Consider the following 21981-nt stretch of genomic DNA (forward strand, 5'->3'; position numbering starts at 1 on the left):
GGAGGATTTGAGGGTGAGGGACTTTCTCTAACTTTAGTGTCAGTGTGGCCGCCGTCAGCTTCAGACGACCTCCTTCAGTGAGTGACCGCGGCCGTCAGCAGCGAGGTAAGAACACACACACACACACACACACACACACACACACACACACACACACACACACACAGAGGTGGTGTTTTCTGAAAAAAGACAACAATTTCTATTTTTGAGCGTTTTCTCACTTCAGATGAGTGTGTGTGTGTGTGTGTGTGTGTGTGTGTGTGTGGTTGTTTAAAAAGCTGTGAGGCCTTTCAGTGACGCTGCTGCTCTCAGGCCTGACATGCTCCCAGGCAGCTGTCGTTCCGCTTAAAATAGATCTGCTGGAAAGCCTCATATCACACACACACACACACACACAGGGACACACATTATACACATAGATTCACAACAGCATCAGAGTTAAAAGCTTGTCCATTTGTCATGTTTCTTATTTTAATACTTACTTTTTGAAAGAGGGTTTTCCTTCAATATGTGACAACAGTATTGGTCTGTGATTCCTGTCACTTCTGTGATGGAATCATGTTTCTTTCTTTTGTTGAAGTCGTTTCCCTTTAAGTTACCTGCTGTGCTAATGACATTCATGACAAGCATTTATTCCCATCATGCAGTAGATGGTGGATTTTTCCAATTCAGTATAAATTTGTAAACTACAAAGGTTGTTGTGTTTTAACGTACAGGTACATTTGTCACAGAGTAGATGTGTCAGAGATAGTTCCTCATCTTTCTTTGCAGTGTCTCACTTTTCCAACGTGTGCGTCATTTCTCTTACAATAGAGAAGCTTTAATAAAATCAGCTCGTCTGAACTTGCTAAGGCGAGGATTTTAAAGTCATAAATCAGAACATTACGTGTTGCAAATCGCCTTGAAAAACATGTTTTATTGACTATTCAGGCAGTGATGTTTGATTAGGTCTGATCTTTTGACTTTAACACCTCATCGAGTAACAAGTGACAGAATCTGACTTATGTAACATGCAGTTCATTGTTTTTTCAATCAGTTGCAAGGTTGCCACCTTGGTTGCCATGGCGTCGACCAATGAGAGCGAGGAGCGTGGTGATCAGGCGGTCCCTGATGGAGATGAGGAGGAGAGCGTCCAGGGAGTACAGTCCCGTTACCTCCGCTGTCCGTCGCCCAGGTAGGACTCACCTGACCCAGGAGGTTTATGTTTAATTATGGAGATATTAAGAAATAATAATAATAATAATATCTGTATTTATGAAGCACCTTTTAAAACACAAGTTTACAAACAAGCAAAAGCAAAATTAGAACAAACAGATGAACCAAAACAGCACCATAATGTATTATTCGTCCTCCTATCTCCTCTCTGCGTCAGCTTCTCGATGACGTCAGAGTCCAGATTCTCCATGATCTCGGGCTCCGACGCTGCGAGCATCTTCATGGAGCCCATCCACCTCTCGTCAGCCATCGCCGCCAAGAAGATCATCAACGAGGGTGAGACGAGAGCTGAGGTTGTTGGCTCTGAGTATACTTAACCTGTGGCTTAACCATAGACTGAATATAATAAGGGGTCATTGCATTAAGTGTAGTTCACTTTTACATGGCGCCATCTGTTAAAAGTCATGTTTTTGAATCTCTCTTCTCATATTCCAACTCTATCCACTGTCCTATCTCTAAAAAAAAAGGCATTAAAAAGGTTTATTTCTGAGACAAATTAGGAACTATTTGACCAGAGGGGAAGTCCAAAAGATTATAAATCTGTCACTTTTTATTTAGTTGCAAAAATCGCTCACTGAAGCTGTTGTCACTTTGGATTATTCTCATGCTCAAATTATATGAACCACTGAAGTGTGCAGGCTTCCCGCAGGACACAAAAATGCGCTAAAGTCTGGAGTCGTCGATTTTCATGATGAAACTGTTATACCTTTATGAAACCACTCGTTTGTTTTTGTTTCATTCTGATGTGAAGCAGGACCTCAGCTGTGAGGCTTTACTCTCTCTCCTCTGATAAATGCACGCAGCTCTGAGGAGATTTAGAAAAGATTGAGACTAGTGAAGCTTTAATTTCATCCAGGACAGATGAGGACCGAGCTGAGATCGGTTCAGCGTGCACACAGATACCGTGAAGCTCGTCCTCTGTGATCGGAATAATGATTCCACATTCAACAAGTCCAATCTGGTTGAGTACTCTTTAATAGATGTGAGTCTATGTTGAATTTCCTCGGCTCATTACAGCCCGCAGAGACATGGAGTCGAGCTGATTGAGGAAATGAACTCATAGAAACCATCACAGAGACGCTCCTGTATCACATTTCTCCTCTGACATTACGTTACATTAAATTAGCCCGATGCTTCATCTGCAGGGAGGACGGCTGATTTGATAAAGAGCCCTGCAACCATAAAGCTCAGAAGTCTTTGAACTGTCTTTGTGTACTGTCACGCAGTTTGTCCTTCAGGATGAAATTCAACAGTTTCCATTACAGGAAACATCATCTTTACTGCCAAATCAGAGACTCTGGTCTGTTTATTATAATCACTGCATGTGAATATGCAAAGAAATAGACGGCACATGGCAGAAAGACTAAAGCTCACTGGCTGTTATAAGTGATTAAATGATGGATTTTACTTTGTCATTGTTGAAAATTATGACAAACTGCCTCTTACCTTTTCAGAGCTGCCTCCTCGTGGCGTGCGCACAGAGTCCATCCCGGAGTCCATGTTGGAAACGGCCGAGCAGCTGATGGTGGAAGACCTCTACAACCGGGTCAGGGACATGATCGACGACCGCAGCCCCTACAACACCCCCTGTGTGCTGGACATCCAGAGGGCCATGGTGCAGGACCGCCTGGAGGCACCCATCAACCCTGTGGACGAGGTGTGGCCCAACATCTTCATCGCTGAGAAGTGAGTTTTGAACTCTAACAGAGATTTTCAGAGTGAGCAGAGCATCTTAATGAAAGCACCTTCGATGCCCTGAGGAAGAAGAAATGTGTTATTTATCTTAAATGAGTGAATGAATGCTTTAAGATCCTTCTTCTCTTTCAGATCTGTTGCAGTCAACAAAGCTCGTCTGAAGCGAATGGGCATCACTCACATCCTGAACACGGCACACGGCACCGGGGTCTACACGGGCGAGTCGTTCTACGCCGGCATGAACATCCAGTACATGGGCATCGAGGTGGATGACTTCGCCGACGCCGACATCGCGGCGCACTTTCGACCCACTGCTGAGTTCTTGGATGAGGCTCTGCTGACGCACAAAGGTGAGAGACTTTAAAGGTCTAACATCAAGTGTGTCCTCCAGACTTCTTTGTCCTGGATTTTCTTTTGTGTTGTTGAATAAATGTAATGATCTCTGTTTTGTCTTCTTGTAGGAAAAGTTCTCGTGGTCTCCATGATGGGTGTCAGTCGCTCCGCCGTCCTGGTGGCGTCCTACCTGATGATCTTCCAGCACATGACCATCATGGAGGCTCTGACCTCCATGAGGAAAAAACGCGCCATCAGCCCCAACGAAGGCTTCCTAAAGCAGCTGCGAGAGTTCAACGAGAACCTGATGGAGGAGCGCGACGATGACGACGACACGCTGAGCCAGTGCTCTGTGATCGACGCACGCGCCCGTGCCCGTATCTTCGGCGAGGGCGGGGATGGCGACGATGACGACGATGAGGACACGGATAAAGAGGAAGAGCAGAGTATGATCGAGGTAAAGGCGCACTCCATCATGATGGAAGAGGAGGGGGATGCAGAGAGTGTGATGAGCAGCGTTGCGTCATCTGCTGCCGCTGCGGCGCTCAGGAATGGAATGATCGGAGCTCAGAATGGATTGGACAACCACGGATTGGTTCAAGAAAACATCGTTCTTCCTGAGAAGGAGGGTGGAGAGGACGGAGATGATGAAGACGGTGTCGACAGCATGATCCGCGAGTGGCAGCGGAGAAATGAGAAATATCAGAGCGACGACTGGTGGGAGGCACAGCTGAACAGCGACGGCGAGGACGGGGAATCTGTTGCCACGGGCCGACCGAAGAAGGCAAAGGAAGGTGTAGACGCCGATGTGGAGAGTGTCACCAGTGAGGACGTACGTGCAGTAAAAGAAAGGTTGAAGCGGCGCATCAGGCGTCCGCCTTCAGACACGATGTCCACCTCCAGCTGCACCAGTTACTCTGATCTTTGGAAACAGCGGTTAAAGGAAATCGAGGAACAAGCTGCAGCTCGTTACCGCAAGAAAGAGGAAGACCAAGACAGCGAAAGCAGCACGACAGAAGGTGGAGAAGGAGGAAAGAAGAAAATCAATGATGAAGTGGACAGCATCCTCTCCGACACCAGCTCTATGTACAACTTCTGTCAGAAGAACAAGGAGAAGATGACGCCTTTAGAGCGCTGGCGCGTCAAGAGGATCCAGTTTGGCTGGAACAAAAAGGATCGGGAAGATGGAGAGAAAAGTTCTATCGGAGACGGAGAGAGCGGTGACGGTGAGGGAGAAGCTAAAACGCCAGCTTTCGAGGATGTGAACCTGACAGCGTATCAGTCGTGGAAGCTGAGGCAGCAGAAGCGGTACGGGGAGGAGAACACAGAGGAGATTTTGGAGCTGAGTCGGGGTGAGGACTCTGCAACGGCCAAACGGAGACAAAGACGGGAGGAGCTCCTGGAGCGCTCAAAGAAAACTCTAGAGGAGAGTCAGTCCCTGTGCGGCTGGGAGACCGAGAGCTGCATCAGCGGAGGGACGATCCCTCTGTCCGCCTTCTGGGCTGGAGCCGGAGTCACAGGCCCGCCAAGCGTCGCCAACGATGACAACATGTCCATGCTCAGCGGCAGATCATCCGTCATATCTTCAGTTTCGCAGGCTCGCAGCACGAGATCTGCTCAATCTGCTTTTCAAGTTAATCCCATGCCACCAGTTCCTCCCATGGTCCCAGTTCCTACAGTCCAAGGCCCTGGAGGAGAACCGATGGTCAATCTGTCCAGCATCCAAAACTGGATCGCTAACGTCGTCTCTGAAACCATCAAACAGAAGCAAAGCGAGATGAGTCTCCCTCCTCCTTCACGAGCCGGATCAGAGCTGAGCTTTGGAGGTGCAGGAAGTCTGATTTCGGGCCGTGGCGTGGATGACGACAAAGTGTCCTTGTTGAGCGGTGCTTCCTACTCCAGCGCTCTGTCACAGGGGCGAGGCAGAGCGGCGTCCGTCCTCTCAGGTGGCGGGTCCAGCAACATCTCTGGTCTCAGTGGAAGAGGCTCCGCTCTAGGATCCACACTGGGTTCCAGTCTGGGTTCCAAGAAGAACAAAATCACCACCACCAGCGTCCCTCTGTTCAGCCTCTTCCAAGACCAGGTGGACATGGGCAAACTGGACGCCATGGACAAGGAGATAAAGTCCGAGATGAGGGGCAAGATGGCGACCTACGAGAAGAAGAAGATCCTGGAGGATAACAAGCGCAGCACCCTGTACAAGAAAAAGAAACCAAAGGAGGACGAAGACGAGGTGGAGGAGAGGAAGAAGAGAGAGGAGGAGTTTCTGGAAGAGACGAAGAAAAAGGAGAAACCTGCGAGGAGCTACGGCCTCTCCGGGTGCCTGAATCTGAAACCAGCGCTGGAGAAAGATAAGGACACGAGCATCGACGACTGGCTGAAGAGCGTCAGACCTCCTCCAAAGACGCTGGCCTCTGGATCAGGAGCTGGTCCGTCAGAGGATCCATACGACGATCTGGACGCCTCCGCCTCTGAATTTGACTTCTCGAGCCGCAGAGCCTCGTATGCCGTCGATGAAGAAGACGAGGAGACTCACAGAATCGCCTCCAGATACAGATCAAGGTTACATGAGGATCTATCGAACGAGGGCACAGAATATTCCTGCAACGGGATCACGCAGTCCCACAGCTACAGCCGGGCGGGGAGGTCGCGCGGCGCCTACGATGAGACCGACGAGGGTACAGAGAGCTACGGCGACCTCTCCACGAAGAGGACATTTGCTCATCACTCGCGATATGAAAGCAGTGAGACAGAAGGGAGGAGGAGCAGGAGGGAGGAGGCTGACAACGACGAGGAGGATGACATTGCTACTTTCATCGCCCAAACCAGACAGAGGGTCAGAGCGCGGGCCGCTGCCGAGGCCGAAGACGACGAGGTGCTCGCTGCCTGGAGGGCGCAGCAAGAGGCCAAAGCACAAAGTAGAAGCGAATCATAGGTCATAAGGTCAACATTTTTAATTATTTGAGAATCACTTTGCAAAACACATCGAATCTCCTGGAAACAACGTCGCTGTGGTGGACGATGGACTTGTTTTTAAAGACGGTGGTTTCTGTTTTTGGAAAAGAGCGAGTTTTATTTGCAGTGAGAAGAAGAAGAAGCACTTTGCCTTTTCATCATGAATCCGAATATTACAAAGAGCTAAATTACAACGACTTATTCAAATGTTGTTTATTCATATATTCATATTTTTGTTGGACTGATGAATGAAAAGCGATTGTGAATAACTTTAGTGAATATTTTCAGTTGTCTCTAGGAAAGCTGATCACATCCCGCTGTGCTGTAACTTTATTTCATTATTGCCACTATGACACAGATTAAACCACTCCGCAGGTTTTTTATCAAACAGAGGATTTACAAAGACTGTCATCATTGGGTTATCTCTTACAATATGAAAACATGAGGCTGGGCGATGGTGCATGGGTTAGGTTCGTGGTTCAAATCCCCGCCGGAAAGTGTGGGGTTTGCATGTTCTCCCTGTGCATGTGTGGGTTCTCTCCGGCTTCCTCCCACAGTCCAAAGACATGCTCGTTAGGTTCACTGCTGACTCTAAATTACCCGTAGGTGTGAATGTGAGTGTGTCTGGTTGTCTGTCTCTATATGTCAGCTCTGTGATTGACAGGTGACCAGTCCAGGGTGTAACCCTGCCTCTCGCCCAATGACAGCTGGGATCAGCTCCAGACTGGATGCATGGGTTGAGTATGAAAATAGGCCCACAAAAAAGTATTTAATATTTTTTATAGCAGAGGAAAATCTCTTTTTCATCTTGTAGAAAATTCACATGGATGAAAAAGACAATAAATATTCATAGATTTGTCTTTTTTTTGTCTTTTATTTTCATGTTTTTTAGGAGGAAGTGTTTGTCAATTCACTCAACACTGAAACAGATGCAAGTAGCTGTTATTTTGAGGCTATACTGCAATCTAGTGGACACTGTGAGTAGTAGCAGCTTGAAGTTTAGTAAAGGGTCAGGGTTTGTTTTAGACAAATAATGAAAGACTAACTGCTGCAGAAACAGAACTTAAACATGTCAGAATCCAAAACATGCAGAACTCGTTTTGTAAACTTGTTTAATCTCCCTCAGTTTTCCTTCTAAACTGAGAAGACTGTAGCTGTGTCGTATACAGTGATGACGTGAAACGTGACATAATACGGACACATGTGAGACTTAAACACCCATTACAGCTTATCATAAAGCTTCACATACCCAACATGGATAAAAGCTCATGGGAATGTTGATCTTACATCTACACACGGCCAGAGAAAAAGGTTTACAGTAAAGTCATAATCCCCTTTTAATTAAAAGAGGTTTTTACTTAAACAAAAAGAATCTGTGTGCAGAACCTGTCTTTGAAATGATTACAGATTCTAAAATAAGAAGGAAAAACACTTTCCGACGTCACCTCGATGCCTTAAAGGGGTCACTTTCTGCATGTGCTCGGTTTTTATGTTGTAAAACTTACATAAATTGTTCCTTTGTTTGAAGAGAACGATGCAAACTTTTATAGTTTTTGCAGAAATGTCACTTTTCAGCATCGTTTTCGTTATGCAAAATTGGTACATTTGATGCTCGAACATGCAGAAGAAGTACTCAAGAGTGTGGAAATAAATCTTAATAAGGTAAAAGAACAAGAGGATTAACATCAAAATATGCTTAAAGTCTCAAAAGGAAAGACATTGTTATGCAGAAAGGTCCACTTCAGAATAATAGTGCAGTAAGTGATGCATAAATTAACTTTATTTATTGCTCATTGGGAAATCTGCAGAGTAAGCAAACACAACAAGGAGGTGAAGGAAGTGCATGGACTCAAAGTTTAAAAGAAGTATGAATACCTCAAGATTGTGCCCACTCAGAGACTTTAAAGTTTATTATGGTGATAATATTTATTTATTTTTGTCATTGTGATGTCCTTTAATTTCATATCTGGAGTTTTTTTTCCATTACTTAAAGTATAAAAGTACTCTTGATGTTTATTTAAATTCATATAAGAAGACTGCGTGTCATGGAAAATGAGAAAAAAAAGCTGAAAGATTAAAGTATTACCCGAGACTGTAAATGTGGCCCCCAGGTCTCGGACTGTGGACTGAGAAATTAGTGTTGCTGCCTTTCTGCCAATCAGCATTAATTTTAAATCCCACAGAGTCTGAATGCTTTCATAACTTGGACGAGCGGTTTGAACCTTTCGTCGCTTTGAGCTGCAGGTTTTCTTTCATCATGGCGAGCTGGTGGAGCTCCGAGGGTGTGGACCTGGAGGAGGACTCGATCATGTCGCGGGTGATCCAGGCAGTCGGCCTGTTTGGGGATATTCTGACGTTAGAGGACACTATGGAGCCTTTTCTGTCTGACATCGAGAGAGGGGACGAGGCCGAAGAGAAAGGAACAGGTGGAAGGGAAGAAGAAGAAATGTCAAAGGACAAGGAAGAGCAGGAGGTTCAAAATGATCACAGTAAAGATGACGGCGGAAAGGAGAGTGAAGAAGAAAATTTGCAGAGGGGAGAAAACCTGAAAGAAGTGGAAAAAGAAAGCAAACATGATGGAAATATTAAAAAGGAGGAAGAAAAGCAGGAAAAGGAAAAAGAAGAGAAGGAGAACCAGACAAAAAAGTTGTTGCTGAAGGACACTGAGGGAGAGAAGGAAAGAAATATGGTGAAAGAGGAACCAGACAGAAGTGTGGAGACAGATTCAAAGACTGAAAAACAGGAGGAGGAAGAAGTCTGTGAACTAGAAAAGGAGGAAGAAACCAAGGTTGAGGAAAAGGTTGAGATGCAAGAGCAGGTGCAAGAAAATGAGGAGGAGGCAACCATAGATGAAGGACAGGATGGGGTGCAGATTTCAAGAGAAAGGATGGAGGAGGAAGAAGGCGTGGGTAGGATAAAAGAGAAAGAACCAGAGAGGGAGGAAGAAAGACAGGATGAACAGGAGGAGGAGGATTGGGAGCAAATCAAAGGAAAAGACGTTTTGGAAACGGAGATGAGAAAAGAAGCAGCAAGGAAAGAAAATGAGAAAAAAGATGAGAAGAACAAAGTGGAGGAGTATGAGGTGGGAGCAGAAGATGAAGAGAAAGAGCCAAAGAATCAGGAGGAAGGGGAGGCGATTAAGAATGGAAGAGAAGATGAAAATGTAGAGAAAGAGAAGAGCCGTGATGAAGAAGAAGTTGAGGAAAGAGGGGAGACAGAGGAAGAAGTCGATGAAGACAGGAAAGAAAAGAGAGGGGAAACAGAGGAAGAGAAAGATGAACAAGAACAAGAACAGGTGGATGAAAAAGGAAACGAGTTGGTGGAAGTAAAACAAGAACAACAGGTTGTTGGAAAAGAAGCAGAGGTTGACAAAACAGCTGTAAGAAAGGTGGAGAGAGAAGAGCAAGAACGTAGGATTGATGTGAAAGAGGAAAAGATGGAGGAAAGGGTTGAGATGGTGGTGAAGAAAGAGAGGGAGGAGGAAGAACAACAGAAGGATGGAGAAGAAGAAAAGATGGAGGTGGAGGAAAAGGTTGTAATGATGGTTGAGGAGGAAAAGATGGAGGGGGAAGAAGAAAAGGAGGTGGAGAGAGAACATAAAGAAGAAGAGATAGATGGAGAAGAGGAGCAAGAGCCTGTCGCTGTAAGAGAAGTAGAAATGCAGGTTTTGGTAAACAGAGAAGAAAATGCAGAAGAAGAAGAAGCACATGATGAGACAGAATCCCAGAAATCCTCCCCTCCATCACCTCCCCAGACCTCTGCCGACACTCTGAGGGCTGATGGAGCAGAAACAGGAGTTGGAGCTCACAGAGACGACTCAGACGCTGCCAAAAACCACAACGGGGACGTTTCCCCCGCCTCGGTGAGCGGGGACAAAGAGGAGCAGGGAGCTCCAACACAAATTGTTTCTCCGACAGACATCATCGTGCCTCCTCTCCACGCCACTCTGAACCTGAGATACCTCACAGACGAAGAGATCCAGAGTCTGGAGGAGCGATTCTTAACGCTGTCAGTGACATCACTTCCTGCTCCAGGTGATCTTGTTGAAGTGGCAGAGGAAGCAGGGGACGAGGACACCTGGGAGATCATACCTGATCTACACACAGGTAACCACCATCAACACTCTCTGCTATATCAAATGCCAATGCTTAAAAAAACGACACCAGTTTGATGAGAATCCATCAAACATTGAGCCAGAAACTCCTGCACACAAACACATTGGCAACTGTATTTGTGCAATTCAGACAGTGAGCAGGAGTTTACTTGTGGTTTCTGATAACTGGAAACAATAAATTATCCAATATTTGGTTGCCCTGGTATTGAAACATGTATTAATTTAGACAAACCTAAATAGTATATCTAAAATTCTGGTATTTTGACTACCTTACTCTCCTGCCTCAGCTGTTTTTATGTAGGTTTTTTTTTACGTTGCATTAATATAAGACTACAAAAACACTGGGGATGATGCTTAAAGGTCACTTCACCATGTTTCTCTAACACTAACACAGGTCCCTAGTCTGTCTACAAATCCCCCAATGCTGAGAAAAGTCCATCCTCTCTGTCTTTTGCCTGCTCCACTTTTCAGAAAATATGTGCTCAAACAGGCCGTTTGGAGATTTTCCCTTCATGACATCACAAAGGGCAGTAGCCCCTCCCCCAGGTGGGTGACACTCCCACAGCTAGGTGTTTGTTCTGCCCTCTGAGTCTGCCTTCTCACCGTAAACAATAGGACATGGAGCGAGAAAGCCCGAGACATCCAAGCCCTTCCAGAGAGGGGGCGTGGTCATACACAGTGCATTTACATATTTAAAAATACAGACACATACGTTAACATCCGTTAAAGACATTTAAATCCATGACAGGATGCACATGTCAGATATCTGCCTTCCTGCTTTGGCTTCTTGTTGTTCAAAAACCTAAACTTTTTGTTGTTGTACGTGTTCTGACTTTGTTCTGTTTTACAGTGTAGAGAGGATCTTACATAACTGCAGCTTTGATTGGCTGCAGCACAATTACTCTCAGTTCAAATTCAGGCCGCAGTGAATTCGTCCATCAAAAATCCAATTAAAATTCCTCAAAGATAAAACCCCCTGAAATACCAAAAGCAAATGATAATTAAAAACACTCCCCAGAGCTAATAAAACAGAAAAAGTATTCTAATTAAAGAGAACAGTCACATTAAATATTTTCACATCCAGATCTGCAGGCCTTGGATTACAGCTGGAAGATGTCGATGGAAGCAGGAGGACCAGAAAGCAATGAGCTCAGTCCAGCTCCAAACTCTGCCAGCCCAGGAGACACTGTGATGGAAGTGAAGGAGGAAAACGGAGACAAAGATGAAGGAGGTAAAAACTCGAAGCAGAACTCAGGGGCGGATGCAGCGGATGAAAAGAAGAACGGTCAGCCGTCAAAGTACAAAACTGTCTCCTACAGGAGGATCCGTAGAGGAAACACCCGACAGAGGATCGATGAGTTTGAGGCCAGGATGGACTCGTGATCAGACACTTTAAATATTCTCGTCATATTGTGTTCAGTTGATCCGGTAGCTGTTTGTAATCCTTTTGTAGCAGATGATTATCCTTAGTAGTTAAATATATAGAAAATTAGAGGATCCAGTATAAAGCCTTGTGGTACACCATATGCAATGCCTATATTGAGTTATAAAAACATTACTGTCCGAAGCCAGGGGTTTTTTGTTGTTAAGGTATCCTTGATCTTTAAATCACCTCTATCTTGATAGCTGGACCTTGTTCATATTTTTGTGGGGCCATTTTTCAGAGGCAAACACATCTTTTTAGTAAATTAAATATATATGAAATAAAGTGCTATGTTTTTGTAGTTAATGTAAATGTCATGCTCTTAAAATCACTTGTGTTATATTTTTCAATGAATTTGAATATATTAAACATGCTAACAGAACATTATTATTCTATTGTGTATATTATTTTTAGAGGAGCTTTTACTAGCTTACTTTGCTCTTATTTATAATTTTATAATCTTGTATTATATTCTTCATATACTGTTGAAATAAATTTGTAATATTCTATTTAATTTATGACAGTAATTTATATAATCATATAATATTGTTGAAAATATTTTAATAACAACTTTCCAAATGTGAAGTCAGACATTATTTCAAGAAAAGAAATTTAACCATAACACACGACCACAGACTGTAAATATACATACAACTTACAATAAGAGTATTTAATTATTATCAAATACGGGGCAAAGTTATCAGAAACAACATATACAACATTTTAGTAAATCAAAGTAAATCTAAGTAAGTCATTTTTTAATGTACATCTTTGTTTATAACCTCCTTAAAACGGACATGTACTTTTATGGGAAACAAAGGTACTACATATCCCATAATCCTTTTCTCCTGTCACTGACGTCACACAGAGCCCGGACCCGGCGTACCCCTGCCAGAAGCGGTGTGCGTTTGGCAACAAAAGACTCGTTTTTAAACAGTTAAAGAAAATCTGTCGACGACATTCTTTTGGGGGACTTTATCAAAGGTAGGTTTACCGACGACATGGCACCAGGAAATGTAGATTTTATTCAAAGTTTGCGCCTCAAAACGGCTCAACTTTGTAATGTTGAAGTTGACTAGCGAGCTAGGTTGCTAACAAGATGGCGTCTTCTATTTACTGCGAAACAATAACAAAGAATGACTCACGACATTTATTTTAAAGAAACAGGTGTTTATTTTGTGGTATAATAGTGACACTGCCTTTGAAAACTGCCTATATTTGTTTTGAATTCGTTGAGTTTATAAAATGTTTTAGTTGAAGTGTTGTTGTTGTTGTTGCTAAGGGATGACACTGCCGCCGTTAGTGTCCGTTGGAGGAAGAGGAAGAGGAAGGAGGTGATGATGATGACATGCTGTTAGCTGCCTGGCTGGCTGGCTGACGGACAGTCGGATACGAGCCCGCTGAGTGTGCGGTGTCACCCCACAACCAGAGCAGGATCTGGGACCAGGAGAGGCGAAGATGCCGCGTAGAAAACAATCCAACCCCCAGCCGGTGAAATGTGAGTTTGCATGCTCTCCTACAGCTGATTTTGCCTCTATAATGTGTCAATATTTCACTTTATTACCCTTCAATTATTGTCAAAGTTGGAGTAAGTTGCTGTGCCTTCTTAACCCGTGTTAAATCCACTTTTAATATAAAAGTTTTCTTAAAGTTAAGCCGAGGAAACATCCACATCAAACGTTGCCTAACTGGTCGAACATATTTGCATTACAAGGCTAGGTCCCTTCCTCATTGTCTGTCAGAGAGGAAGACTGCTGGAGACGTGTTTGTGTGTGTTATCTCATCCTGAATGTTCTGGCTCAGTTGGACTCTCCACGTCCTCTCTTCCTCTCCCCCCCTGCTTCCTCCTCACCGCCCCCAGTACCTGACCTCCCTCTGCCGCTCCCTCTGCCGCTCCCTCCTCTTCCTCCCGTCAGTCTTCCTCTCTTCCTCTCCCCCCCTGCTTCCTCCTCACCGCCCCCAGTACCTGACCTCCCTCTGCCGCTCCCTCCTCTTCCTCCCGTCAGTCTTCCTCTCTTTCTTTCACTGCTTCCTGTTTGACTTCACTCTCTTTCCCTCTTTTTTTAAGATTTATTTGGGGCTTTTTGTGCCTTTTAATGGAGAGATAGGACAGTGGATAGAGTCGGAAACCAGGGAGAGAGAGTGGGGAACGACATGCGGGAAGGAGGCCACAGGTAGTTTATAAAGGTGCACTATTTCTCAAAACTCAAATGTCTATGCTGAGGCTGCCTCTCATGGTGTTTCCCCTGACAGTTTTTTCTGCAAGCTACTTATTTGTTATTGAGTGCATCAAAAAGACATTGGACATCTTTTAAATTAACTAAGTAATCCCCTGATTAATTGGCTTGTAGTCATCATCACTTGCAGCCCTATTTCAGTTGACCTATTGCTTATTCTTATTCTTGATTAGTTGTTGCTTTGAGTTGCTTTTGTAGGACCAACAATCCAAAAATCAAAACATTTTAGTGTACTTAATAAAGTCTTTGTGTTGGAAAAGAGCAGCAGGACACGGGAGAAAAAGTCAAAACCATGTCCTCATCAACTCTTTCTCTCCTCTTCCTGTTCCTGACGCTCTCAGCCTCATTCCTCTCCATGACTCTTCCTCCCTTCACTTATCTCATCCCCACTGACTTCCTTTGCTTGTTTCCTTTCCTCCCTCCCTTCCTACAAGCCAACTTTTTTCCCCTTGTTCATCTTTTCCTTTTACTGAACACAGTTATCTCTCCGCCTTCTCCGTCTTCTAAACTTGTTTAGAAACCCTGGCACATATTTTTCCAGGTACATAGGAAACACAGCTCCTGTCACTTTCTTTATCAACGATAATTTTAACTTGTGACTAAAAAGATAAAGTTAAATTACTAAATGCTAAATAAAGCATTTGTGGGATTTTGTAACAATCCTCTTAAAGCATAGCGGTCTCTCTCATGGAGAAATCAAAACTTCTTTTTCCTTTTAAGGAAATGAAAGTGTGACGTGTGAAGCAGTTGCATGTGTCTCCAAAAGTTTACAAAAAAAGGAAACGACACGTTCAGTGTTTGTTTGAGTAAAGTTATTTTTTCAATGCAGCGCGTTCCCAGCCGTCTGAGGAAGCGGGCAGAAACAAGAAAACACAAAAATCTAATCCTGCAAGACTACAAACAAACAGTAAACTGAAATATGTAAATGAAAAGGATGAATAAAATCAAGGGATTTACAATAATAATATTATAAATAGTTGGGCGAAATACTTTAAATTAAGGCCACAGATGACGTGCTGCCTTTCATAAAAGCAAAGGCTGTTGCTTTTTTTTCTTTAAGTATAAATGCTTATTTGTGTGTGTGCGTGTTTGTGTGTGTTCAGTGGATTCAGAGGACGGGGCGTTGGTGTGTGACCCCAGCTGTCTGGTCCTGGAGAGCGACTTCCTGCTGAGCGGAGAGCTGGAGTTTGGAGACTCTGAGATCATGGGGCTGGAGAGAGAGACGGGTCAGTAACACGCACGCACACACACACACACACACACGTTGAACATTAGGCAGGGGATAAACAGATACAAAACCTTTAATCTGATGAAAGTTTCCCTTGTTTTCTCTGTTCTTCAGGTATGACAGTGTTTTCTCTGGGCGTCGAGGACGACCCCTCAGCACCCACAGACTCCGCCTTCCCCCCTTTCCTTTCCTGTAAAGGTTGTGGTCAGCTCCTGGAAGACACGCCTCTGGGTGCAGGTTTAGATCTCGGTAAATGTTGTGAACATAAAGAAAAACATAGAGGCTGGAGTTTTGTTCTCTGTGACCTTTTCTAGGTTTCCATGCAGTTCATAGTTTAAATATTCCTGCTCTGTTGTCTTCTGTTTTTATATAAAGTTTGGTTTATTTCATTGCAGGTGTGGGCCTTGACCTGGGGGCGGAGCTTTATTGTCTGACCTGTGAGGAAGGCCTCCAGCATGAAGCCCTGATGGACTCCTCTCAGGTGGAGGGCTTAAATCTGGCGGACAGCGAGGCCTCCGACAGGAAGAGAAGCGTAGGTGAGACAGGTGAAGATGGTGATGTCACTCCTAAACTGTTCTCGTGCTCGCTGTGCGCCTTCACCTCCCGCTACTCCAACCATCTGAAGCGCCACATGAGGACACATGACGGCCAGAAGCCGTACCGTTGCCTCGTCTGCCCCTACGCCTCGGCCCAGCTCGTCAACCTGCAGCGCCACGCCCGCACACACACCGGGGAGAAACCGTACGGCTGTCACCAGTGCAGCTACGCCTGCAGCTCCTTGGGAAACCTGCGCAGACACCAACGCATGCACACGCAGGAGAGACCGCAGAGGAGGGAGAAGGAGAAGAGGCGAGGGAGGCGAAAAAAGAAGAACTCTGAAACAGAAGATGGTAAGACACAAACACACGCACAGCTATTGTTTATAAGGAGCGAGCATTCACTGCAGGAAGTAAGCTTAAAAACATTTTCAAAAAGGAAAACGGGGTAACTTGAAGTCAAGAAAATGATCTGCGAATAAAAGATTAAAAATTGTACAAACATCTACTGTCACAGGTTTCTTAAACCCGTACAAAATGCTTCCAGTAACGGTGTGGTCAAATTCTAAATGTGTCACAAAGACACAAATTGTTCACCATTTCAAAGGTGTCAGAAAGAAGAAGGATAACAACAAGATCCACAAAATAATGGATGCGGAAGTATAAATAAAACTATCCCTGGTACAGAATGAAAACATGTTTGATCTGGAGTCTTTTGTTCTGCATGAAGTGAGCGCTGAAGGGGAAAATGTTATATTTAGATGCACTGAGCAGAAAGAGGAACAAACAAGTCGAAACTGAAAAACTTAGAAAAAATGAGGAAGAGAAATTCTCTCTGGTTGGGTGCTGACGGGTCGGAGATAACTTCTGGTAAATTCAGCTTCATCAGAAGGATTTTTTAAAATATAAAATATTTACAGTTTAGAGGAACGCTTTTTAATATAACCGTGGAATAACGGTAACATTTATTTACAAGGTGTCAGTCGGGACGTGAACCACAGAGAATGAGGGATTTTGTTATAAAGGAGGAGGAGTATAGATCGAAGTGAACGAGGAAGTTTGAAATGAAGGACTAAATTCTTAGTAAAAGTGTTGTATTTCTATGACTCATCAATTGATTAAAAGATGTGCATATTTTAGTGTTTATTTTTCTCTGTTTCCTTCATGCAGTGGTTTCAGACCTGACCCTGAGAGTGTCCCAGGACGCAGGATTCCTCCAGACGTTGGGCGGCCTCGGCTCCCCCTCCGCCCCGCTCCCCGTCCTCCTCTTCCCCCTGTGCTGTCGGCTGTGTGGCCTCACCCTGGAGGAGGCCGACCTGGAGGGGGACAAGGCCGAGGGAGAGGGGGAGGGCGATGGGGGACAGGTATGTCTAAGTAAACCCGAGTCCTCTCAGATCTTTTGTTTCAAGCAGCTGGAGAGTCACATTTTGATTTTGTCTTTCTCAGGTGTGTCGTCGCTGCTCATTGGACCTGCTGTCTAAAGAGGGATCAGAGCCCCCCTGCAGCCCATCGATGCCTCGGGGGTCAAGACGAGGTCAGCGTGGCTCAAAGCTGTACCGCTGCCCTCTCTGCCCCTTCCTGTCCCACTACCCCAATCACCTGGCCCGCCACGCGCACATCCACTCCGAGGAGAAGCCCCACCGCTGCCCGCACTGCCCCTACACGTCCTCTCACCTCGACAACCTCAAACGTCACCTGCGTGTGCACACGGGCGAGAAGCCCTACCAGTGCCCGTCCTGCAGCTACGCCTGCGGGAACCTCGCCAACCTGCGGCGACACGAGCGCATCCACTCGGGCGCCAAGCCGTTCCACTGCGGCGTCTGCGGCTACTCCTGCAACCAGAGCATGAACCTGAAGAGGCACATGCTGCGGCACACGGGGGAGAAGCCATACGCCTGCGCCGAGTGCGACTACACCACGGGCCACTGGGACAACTACAAACGCCACCAGAGGAAACACGGACACAACACGGATAGCTGGGACAAACACGCACCTATCAACGGCCTCAGCTGGGACACAGACACTCAGGAGAGCAGGGAGCAGGAGCACAGCTAGATAGATTGTGTGTGTGAGGGTGTGTGTGTGTGAGTGTGTTGTATACACTGGTGAACCTTCAGCTCAGGTTGGAGATAAACTCAGGTGCCTTCGACAGACTGAACGACTGTAACTGCACTGACTTCATGGACGAGCATTAATAACTTTTTCTCTGGTTGATGCTCTCCACTGACTGAACCTGATCGTTGAAATGTTTATTTTTCTTCTTCAGATAATCTATTTTTTGTAGCTGTGTGTGGATTTATTTCACAACAGCAGGCTGGATCGTGGTCTTTAGGTTGATTTAATGATGAAAACTCATGAAGTTTAAGTTTAAGGACCTTTACTTTAGGAAAGAAGGCTGCTAAAATATTAATCTTTTTTCTTTTTGTGATATTCAGATCAAGTAATAGTTTGTTTCAACTTGAAGAGTCTTAATCTGCCTCTTTACCTCTCAGACTTCAATAATTCAGGGAAGAATAGATGGTCACAGAAAGACTTTTTCCACCCGACATTAAGAAACCTGGTGATTCATGTGGTATTTATTTAGTTTAGTTTGCTTTAAAAGTTCAGCAGGAATGAAATCTTGTTTTTTAATGTAGTATGAGATGAAGCAGATGTGGATTAAATCCTGCTCTGCCTCAGTGAAAGTCAAAGTCTATACTGTGAATTTCTGTGTTGTAGAAACATGAGGGAATAAACAAAGCTGGCTGCTGAAGATGTGAATGTGTAAAAGCTTCGGTTAGTGTGGGAGTCAAGACCACACTCACCGAGACCGGGTCAATGAATATCAATGAAAAATCATCATCTTGTGTCTAAGGGGTGTGTCACTAATTTAGACTGTAACACCCGGAAGGTTGCGGTCATAACTGACAGTAATGACGTGAGAAAAGAGCCTATCAGTGGTGGTGGTCTTGACTGGTCTTGATTTAAAGTCTGGAGTCCTCCCTGTCCGAGAAAATACTGAATAGAAAAGCTTGCTGTTCCAAGATGAGACCGAGACTTTGAAAAAGTTGTCTCTAGACCGAGACCGATCTCGAGTACTACAACACTAGCCACAGCTACTCGCAGATGTGGCCTTTATGTTTTTATAAATTATGGTTTGTGTTCAACAAGCAATAACTCTGAAAATGTTGAAAACTTTTTGATGCAATTCAGCTGGAACTTAACCGATCCAACACCAAATTGTTAATTCAAGCAAGTCTTGAATTCTGCCCCACAATTAAGAAGTTTAAAGGTTTAAATTAGCCTAACTTAGCATTAAGACTGGAATTGGGGGGCAGCTAGTCTGGCTCTGTCCAAAAACACCCAAAGGCTCCACATAATCCTTCTAGTGTGTGTGATTGTGTTTTTATTGTTGGACGTGCACACAGAGAAACTAAACAAGTGAAAAGGTGGCATCGCCGTTGTGAAGCTGCCAGGTTTGTGGTCCGCAGTGCCTTCATATCTACAATAAAAGAAGTCTGACGAAAGTGAAGCTGCTTCCTCTTTCATGCTCTCTCTTTTAGGAAACACCTGCTGCACACGCCTCGAGGCAGAGACGCAAGGACACTGATGGACGCCACGGTGCTGCTCACTGAAACATGTCATGGTCAAAATCTGGAGAAAAGTCGACCCCAAAAAAAGAGAAAAACACCTGAAGTGAAGCTAAGACGCACAACAAAAAACATTATAACATCAGAAATCAGTCATTAGAGTTTGATAGTGACGATGGCGAGATGGAGGGAGTGAGATCAGTGGACTGTAACAGTGACAGACAAGGCAGCAGTGCCAACTATATGTAAAGCAGTGTGGGTTTCTGTGTGTGTGTGTTTGTTTTACATTTCATTTCAGAGGCAGCTGAGGAGAGCATCAGTACACACCTAAACTCATGGGCCTGGTGAGTAAAAGGAAAAGTTTGATGTTACTTCAGCTTTTATTTGATCTAGTGTCACTAATGAGTCAGAGCAGAATTTATTCATGCGTTTGGTTTACTGCGTCCTTAGTGATGATGAGCAACTCCCAGAAGTTTTCTTGAGATCTCGACTGATTGATCTCGTTTCCGAGTTGTAAAAACATAAGAATAAGCTTAACTTGCCTCATTAGAGCAGAAAACAGCAGCACGGCATGTTGTAGTGACCGGCCTTTTGTCCTGAAAATAAACCCGGAGAAAACAAGCTTCCTTATCTCAGATGATGAGATAAACAAGTCGAGATCTCGAGAAAACAACTAGAAGTTTCTCTTTTTCAAGTAAAAGCAAAGAATTATTATTTTCCTAATTATTAGTATTATTTTTTCTTTCTAAATCTTAATTTAATTATCTTTTTTCTCTTCGTACCTTTTTGGATTTATTTTTATTTTATTTCATGTATGTATTCTTGTATGTTTAAAAGATTATATATAAAAATATGCCAGGATGAACAAATTATGTGATGAAATATGACAACTTGTAATGTAGTAAAACATCCTGCAATAAAGTATAAAAAAAAAAAAAAAAAAGGAAAAGAAAAGAAAAAGTCTGCATGCATGTCCACTAAGGGCTTCTGTATTTAATCACCAGCTTCTTTATTCAATGGTTTGGGTGGTTATTATTTCTACCACAAATATAGTGTATAGAGTACATTTCTGTTGCGTTTGCTGTGATAACGACGTCTCATGGCCGGCTGTGGCTCAGTGAGAGAGTTGGTCATCTCTCAACTGAAAGGATAGGTTCAATCCCCAGTTCCTGCAGCCTCATGTCTGATGTGTCCTTGGGCAAGACACTTAACCCCAAGTTGCTCCTGCTGCGTCGGCGGCGGTGTGTGAATGTGTATTAAAAGATTAATACTGTGAATGTGAAGGTGTGACCTGCTAAATATTGGTGGAAAAATAATTTCTTTAAAGACATCACACGTTTCCAATTTGACATTATTCTAAGTAACTTTGTGTCGAATGTCTTTGCAGAAACACTCCCACCCGCAGTTGTTCCCGGGGGACATCGTGGAGTATCCCAGGAACAAATTCTTCTCTCATTTCGCCGTGTTCTATGGAGAGAGGGACGGCGTTCCCTACGTCGCTCACCTGACGTGTCGAGGTCTGTCATCAGTTCGGTTTCTGGACCTAAATGTTGTTAATTTAATGCAACATTTTCAAAAAAGTAAATAAAGTAAAAGTAATGTTTGTTTTTCAGATTCAGACTCCAAGCTGCCTCGCTTCGGTCGAGCTCTGAGGTCAGAGGTCAAACTGGATCCACTGGAGATGCTTGGGAAGAATTACAAGGTTTGATACGTGAACGTGTCATTAATGCATGTAGTTAAAAAAACAAACGTTTTGGTCTTTATGCATTTCCCTTCGACGTTGCTGCAGGTCAACAACATGCTGGACCCCACCTTCTCGGCCAGAGACTTCCACAGTGTGGTGAAGCCGGCCATCGAGGACATGATGGGACGGGAAGTCACGTTCGATATCCTGTTTCATAACAGCGAGCACCAGGCGACGCTCTTCAGATACGGAGTCAAGAAGTCCGAGCAGGTCGGTGGATGGAAGCTGGAATTCCTCTGAGACTTTAACTTAATTTTCAAACCATGTTATTGACATATTTTATTGTCTCCTTAATTATATATATATATATATGTGTGTGTGTGTGTGTGTGTGTGTGTTACAGATAGAGAGGATTTATGAACACATCATGCCGACCTGGAAGAAACTGTTCGACGAGAAGAAGCTGTGACGAGTGCCAAAGGTTCACTTCTCATGACGACCACCAGAGGGCGACAATGTCCCAATGATATCAGGAAGAAGGTTATGTACTGACAACATTTAAGTGTGTGAACATTTTAAGAAGTGAGCCCATGTTGGGGCCGATTAGATTCGCCACGTATGAACAAACATCAATAAACTTGTAAAGTGCATTGTGCTGCTTCAAGACACAAGTGGTTATTCACTTCATTATCTCTGTAGCTGTGATAGTATGACTTCTGTACTTCTGTGGTTTACTTTTCTATGACTTCAAACCCTAAACATCACTTTCATGCCTCCTTCATATTTTATGTCTTTATGTTTTTCTGCCTTCGTGCTGCATCTACATTTAAAATGTTGAAACCCAAAATCATTATATTACATATTGCTCCTTTAAAATATTTTTCATCATCTGTTTCTCTATTCTCCTCATTTAATACCTTACAATGTTGATTTACTTTGACTCAAATAAACGTTTGCTTGCCTTCACCTACAGGCCGTCAAATCCGTCTTTT

General features: G+C 44.1%; 4 protein-coding genes across 4 annotated transcripts; all 4 read left to right on the forward strand.

Annotated features, from left to right (window-relative positions):
- dusp27 (dual specificity phosphatase 27) lies at positions 1-6591 on the forward strand. Its single transcript, XM_020648199.3, has 6 exons — positions 1-105; positions 1037-1174; positions 1373-1491; positions 2670-2901; positions 3043-3260; positions 3372-6591. The coding sequence occupies exons 2-6, from the start codon at positions 1062-1064 to the stop codon at positions 6176-6178; spliced, it is 3489 nt and encodes a 1162-aa protein (XP_020503855.2). The 5' UTR covers positions 1-105; positions 1037-1061; the 3' UTR covers positions 6179-6591.
- Positions 6592-7193: 602 nt separating this feature from the next.
- On the forward strand, positions 7194-12112 carry LOC109994768 (golgin subfamily A member 6-like protein 24). The gene is made up of 2 exons (XM_020648236.3): positions 7194-10304; positions 11397-12112. Exons 1-2 carry the CDS (start codon positions 8297-8299, stop codon positions 11693-11695), a joined length of 2307 nt encoding a protein of 768 aa, XP_020503892.2. The 5' UTR covers positions 7194-8296; the 3' UTR covers positions 11696-12112.
- Positions 12113-12564: 452 nt separating this feature from the next.
- On the forward strand, positions 12565-19247 carry LOC109994766 (zinc finger protein 513). Its single transcript, XM_020648233.3, has 7 exons — positions 12565-12719; positions 13018-13233; positions 15076-15198; positions 15315-15449; positions 15596-16090; positions 16907-17100; positions 17183-19247. The coding sequence occupies exons 2-7, from the start codon at positions 13194-13196 to the stop codon at positions 17789-17791; spliced, it is 1596 nt and encodes a 531-aa protein (XP_020503889.1). The 5' UTR covers positions 12565-12719; positions 13018-13193; the 3' UTR covers positions 17792-19247.
- Positions 19248-19384: 137 nt separating this feature from the next.
- On the forward strand, positions 19385-21955 carry plaat1l (phospholipase A and acyltransferase 1-like). The gene is made up of 5 exons (XM_065952237.1): positions 19385-19649; positions 20693-20822; positions 20919-21007; positions 21095-21259; positions 21393-21955. Exons 1-5 carry the CDS (start codon positions 19641-19643, stop codon positions 21456-21458), a joined length of 459 nt encoding a protein of 152 aa, XP_065808309.1. The 5' UTR covers positions 19385-19640; the 3' UTR covers positions 21459-21955.
- Positions 21956-21981: the final 26 nt, after the last annotated feature.

Source organism: Labrus bergylta, chromosome 24 (assembly GCF_963930695.1).
Source record: "Labrus bergylta chromosome 24, fLabBer1.1, whole genome shotgun sequence".
In the NCBI taxonomy this organism is placed as follows: Eukaryota; Metazoa; Chordata; class Actinopteri; order Labriformes; family Labridae; genus Labrus; species Labrus bergylta.

Coding starts and splice junctions, on each gene's coding strand:
- dusp27 (XM_020648199.3), top strand. CDS start 1,062: ATGGCGTCGACCAATGAGAGCGAGGAGCGTGGTGATCAGGCGGTCCCT. Junction 2,902..3,042: donor AACATCTTCATCGCTGAGAA/GTGAGTTTTGAA, acceptor CTTCTCTTTCAG/ATCTGTTGCAGTCAACAAAG. Junction 3,261..3,371: donor GGCTCTGCTGACGCACAAAG/GTGAGAGACTTT, acceptor GTCTTCTTGTAG/GAAAAGTTCTCGTGGTCTCC.
- LOC109994768 (XM_020648236.3), top strand. CDS start 8,297: ATGTGGCCCCCAGGTCTCGGACTGTGGACTGAGAAATTAGTGTTGCTG. Junction 10,305..11,396: donor CATACCTGATCTACACACAG/GTAACCACCATC, acceptor TTTCACATCCAG/ATCTGCAGGCCTTGGATTAC.
- LOC109994766 (XM_020648233.3), top strand. CDS start 13,194: ATGCCGCGTAGAAAACAATCCAACCCCCAGCCGGTGAAAT. Junction 16,091..16,906: donor GAACTCTGAAACAGAAGATG/GTAAGACACAAA, acceptor TCCTTCATGCAG/TGGTTTCAGACCTGACCCTG. Junction 17,101..17,182: donor GGGAGGGCGATGGGGGACAG/GTATGTCTAAGT, acceptor TGTCTTTCTCAG/GTGTGTCGTCGCTGCTCATT.
- plaat1l (XM_065952237.1), top strand. Junction 20,823..20,918: donor CGCTCACCTGACGTGTCGAG/GTCTGTCATCAG, acceptor TTTGTTTTTCAG/ATTCAGACTCCAAGCTGCCT. Junction 21,260..21,392: donor GAGTCAAGAAGTCCGAGCAG/GTCGGTGGATGG, acceptor TGTGTGTTACAG/ATAGAGAGGATTTATGAACA.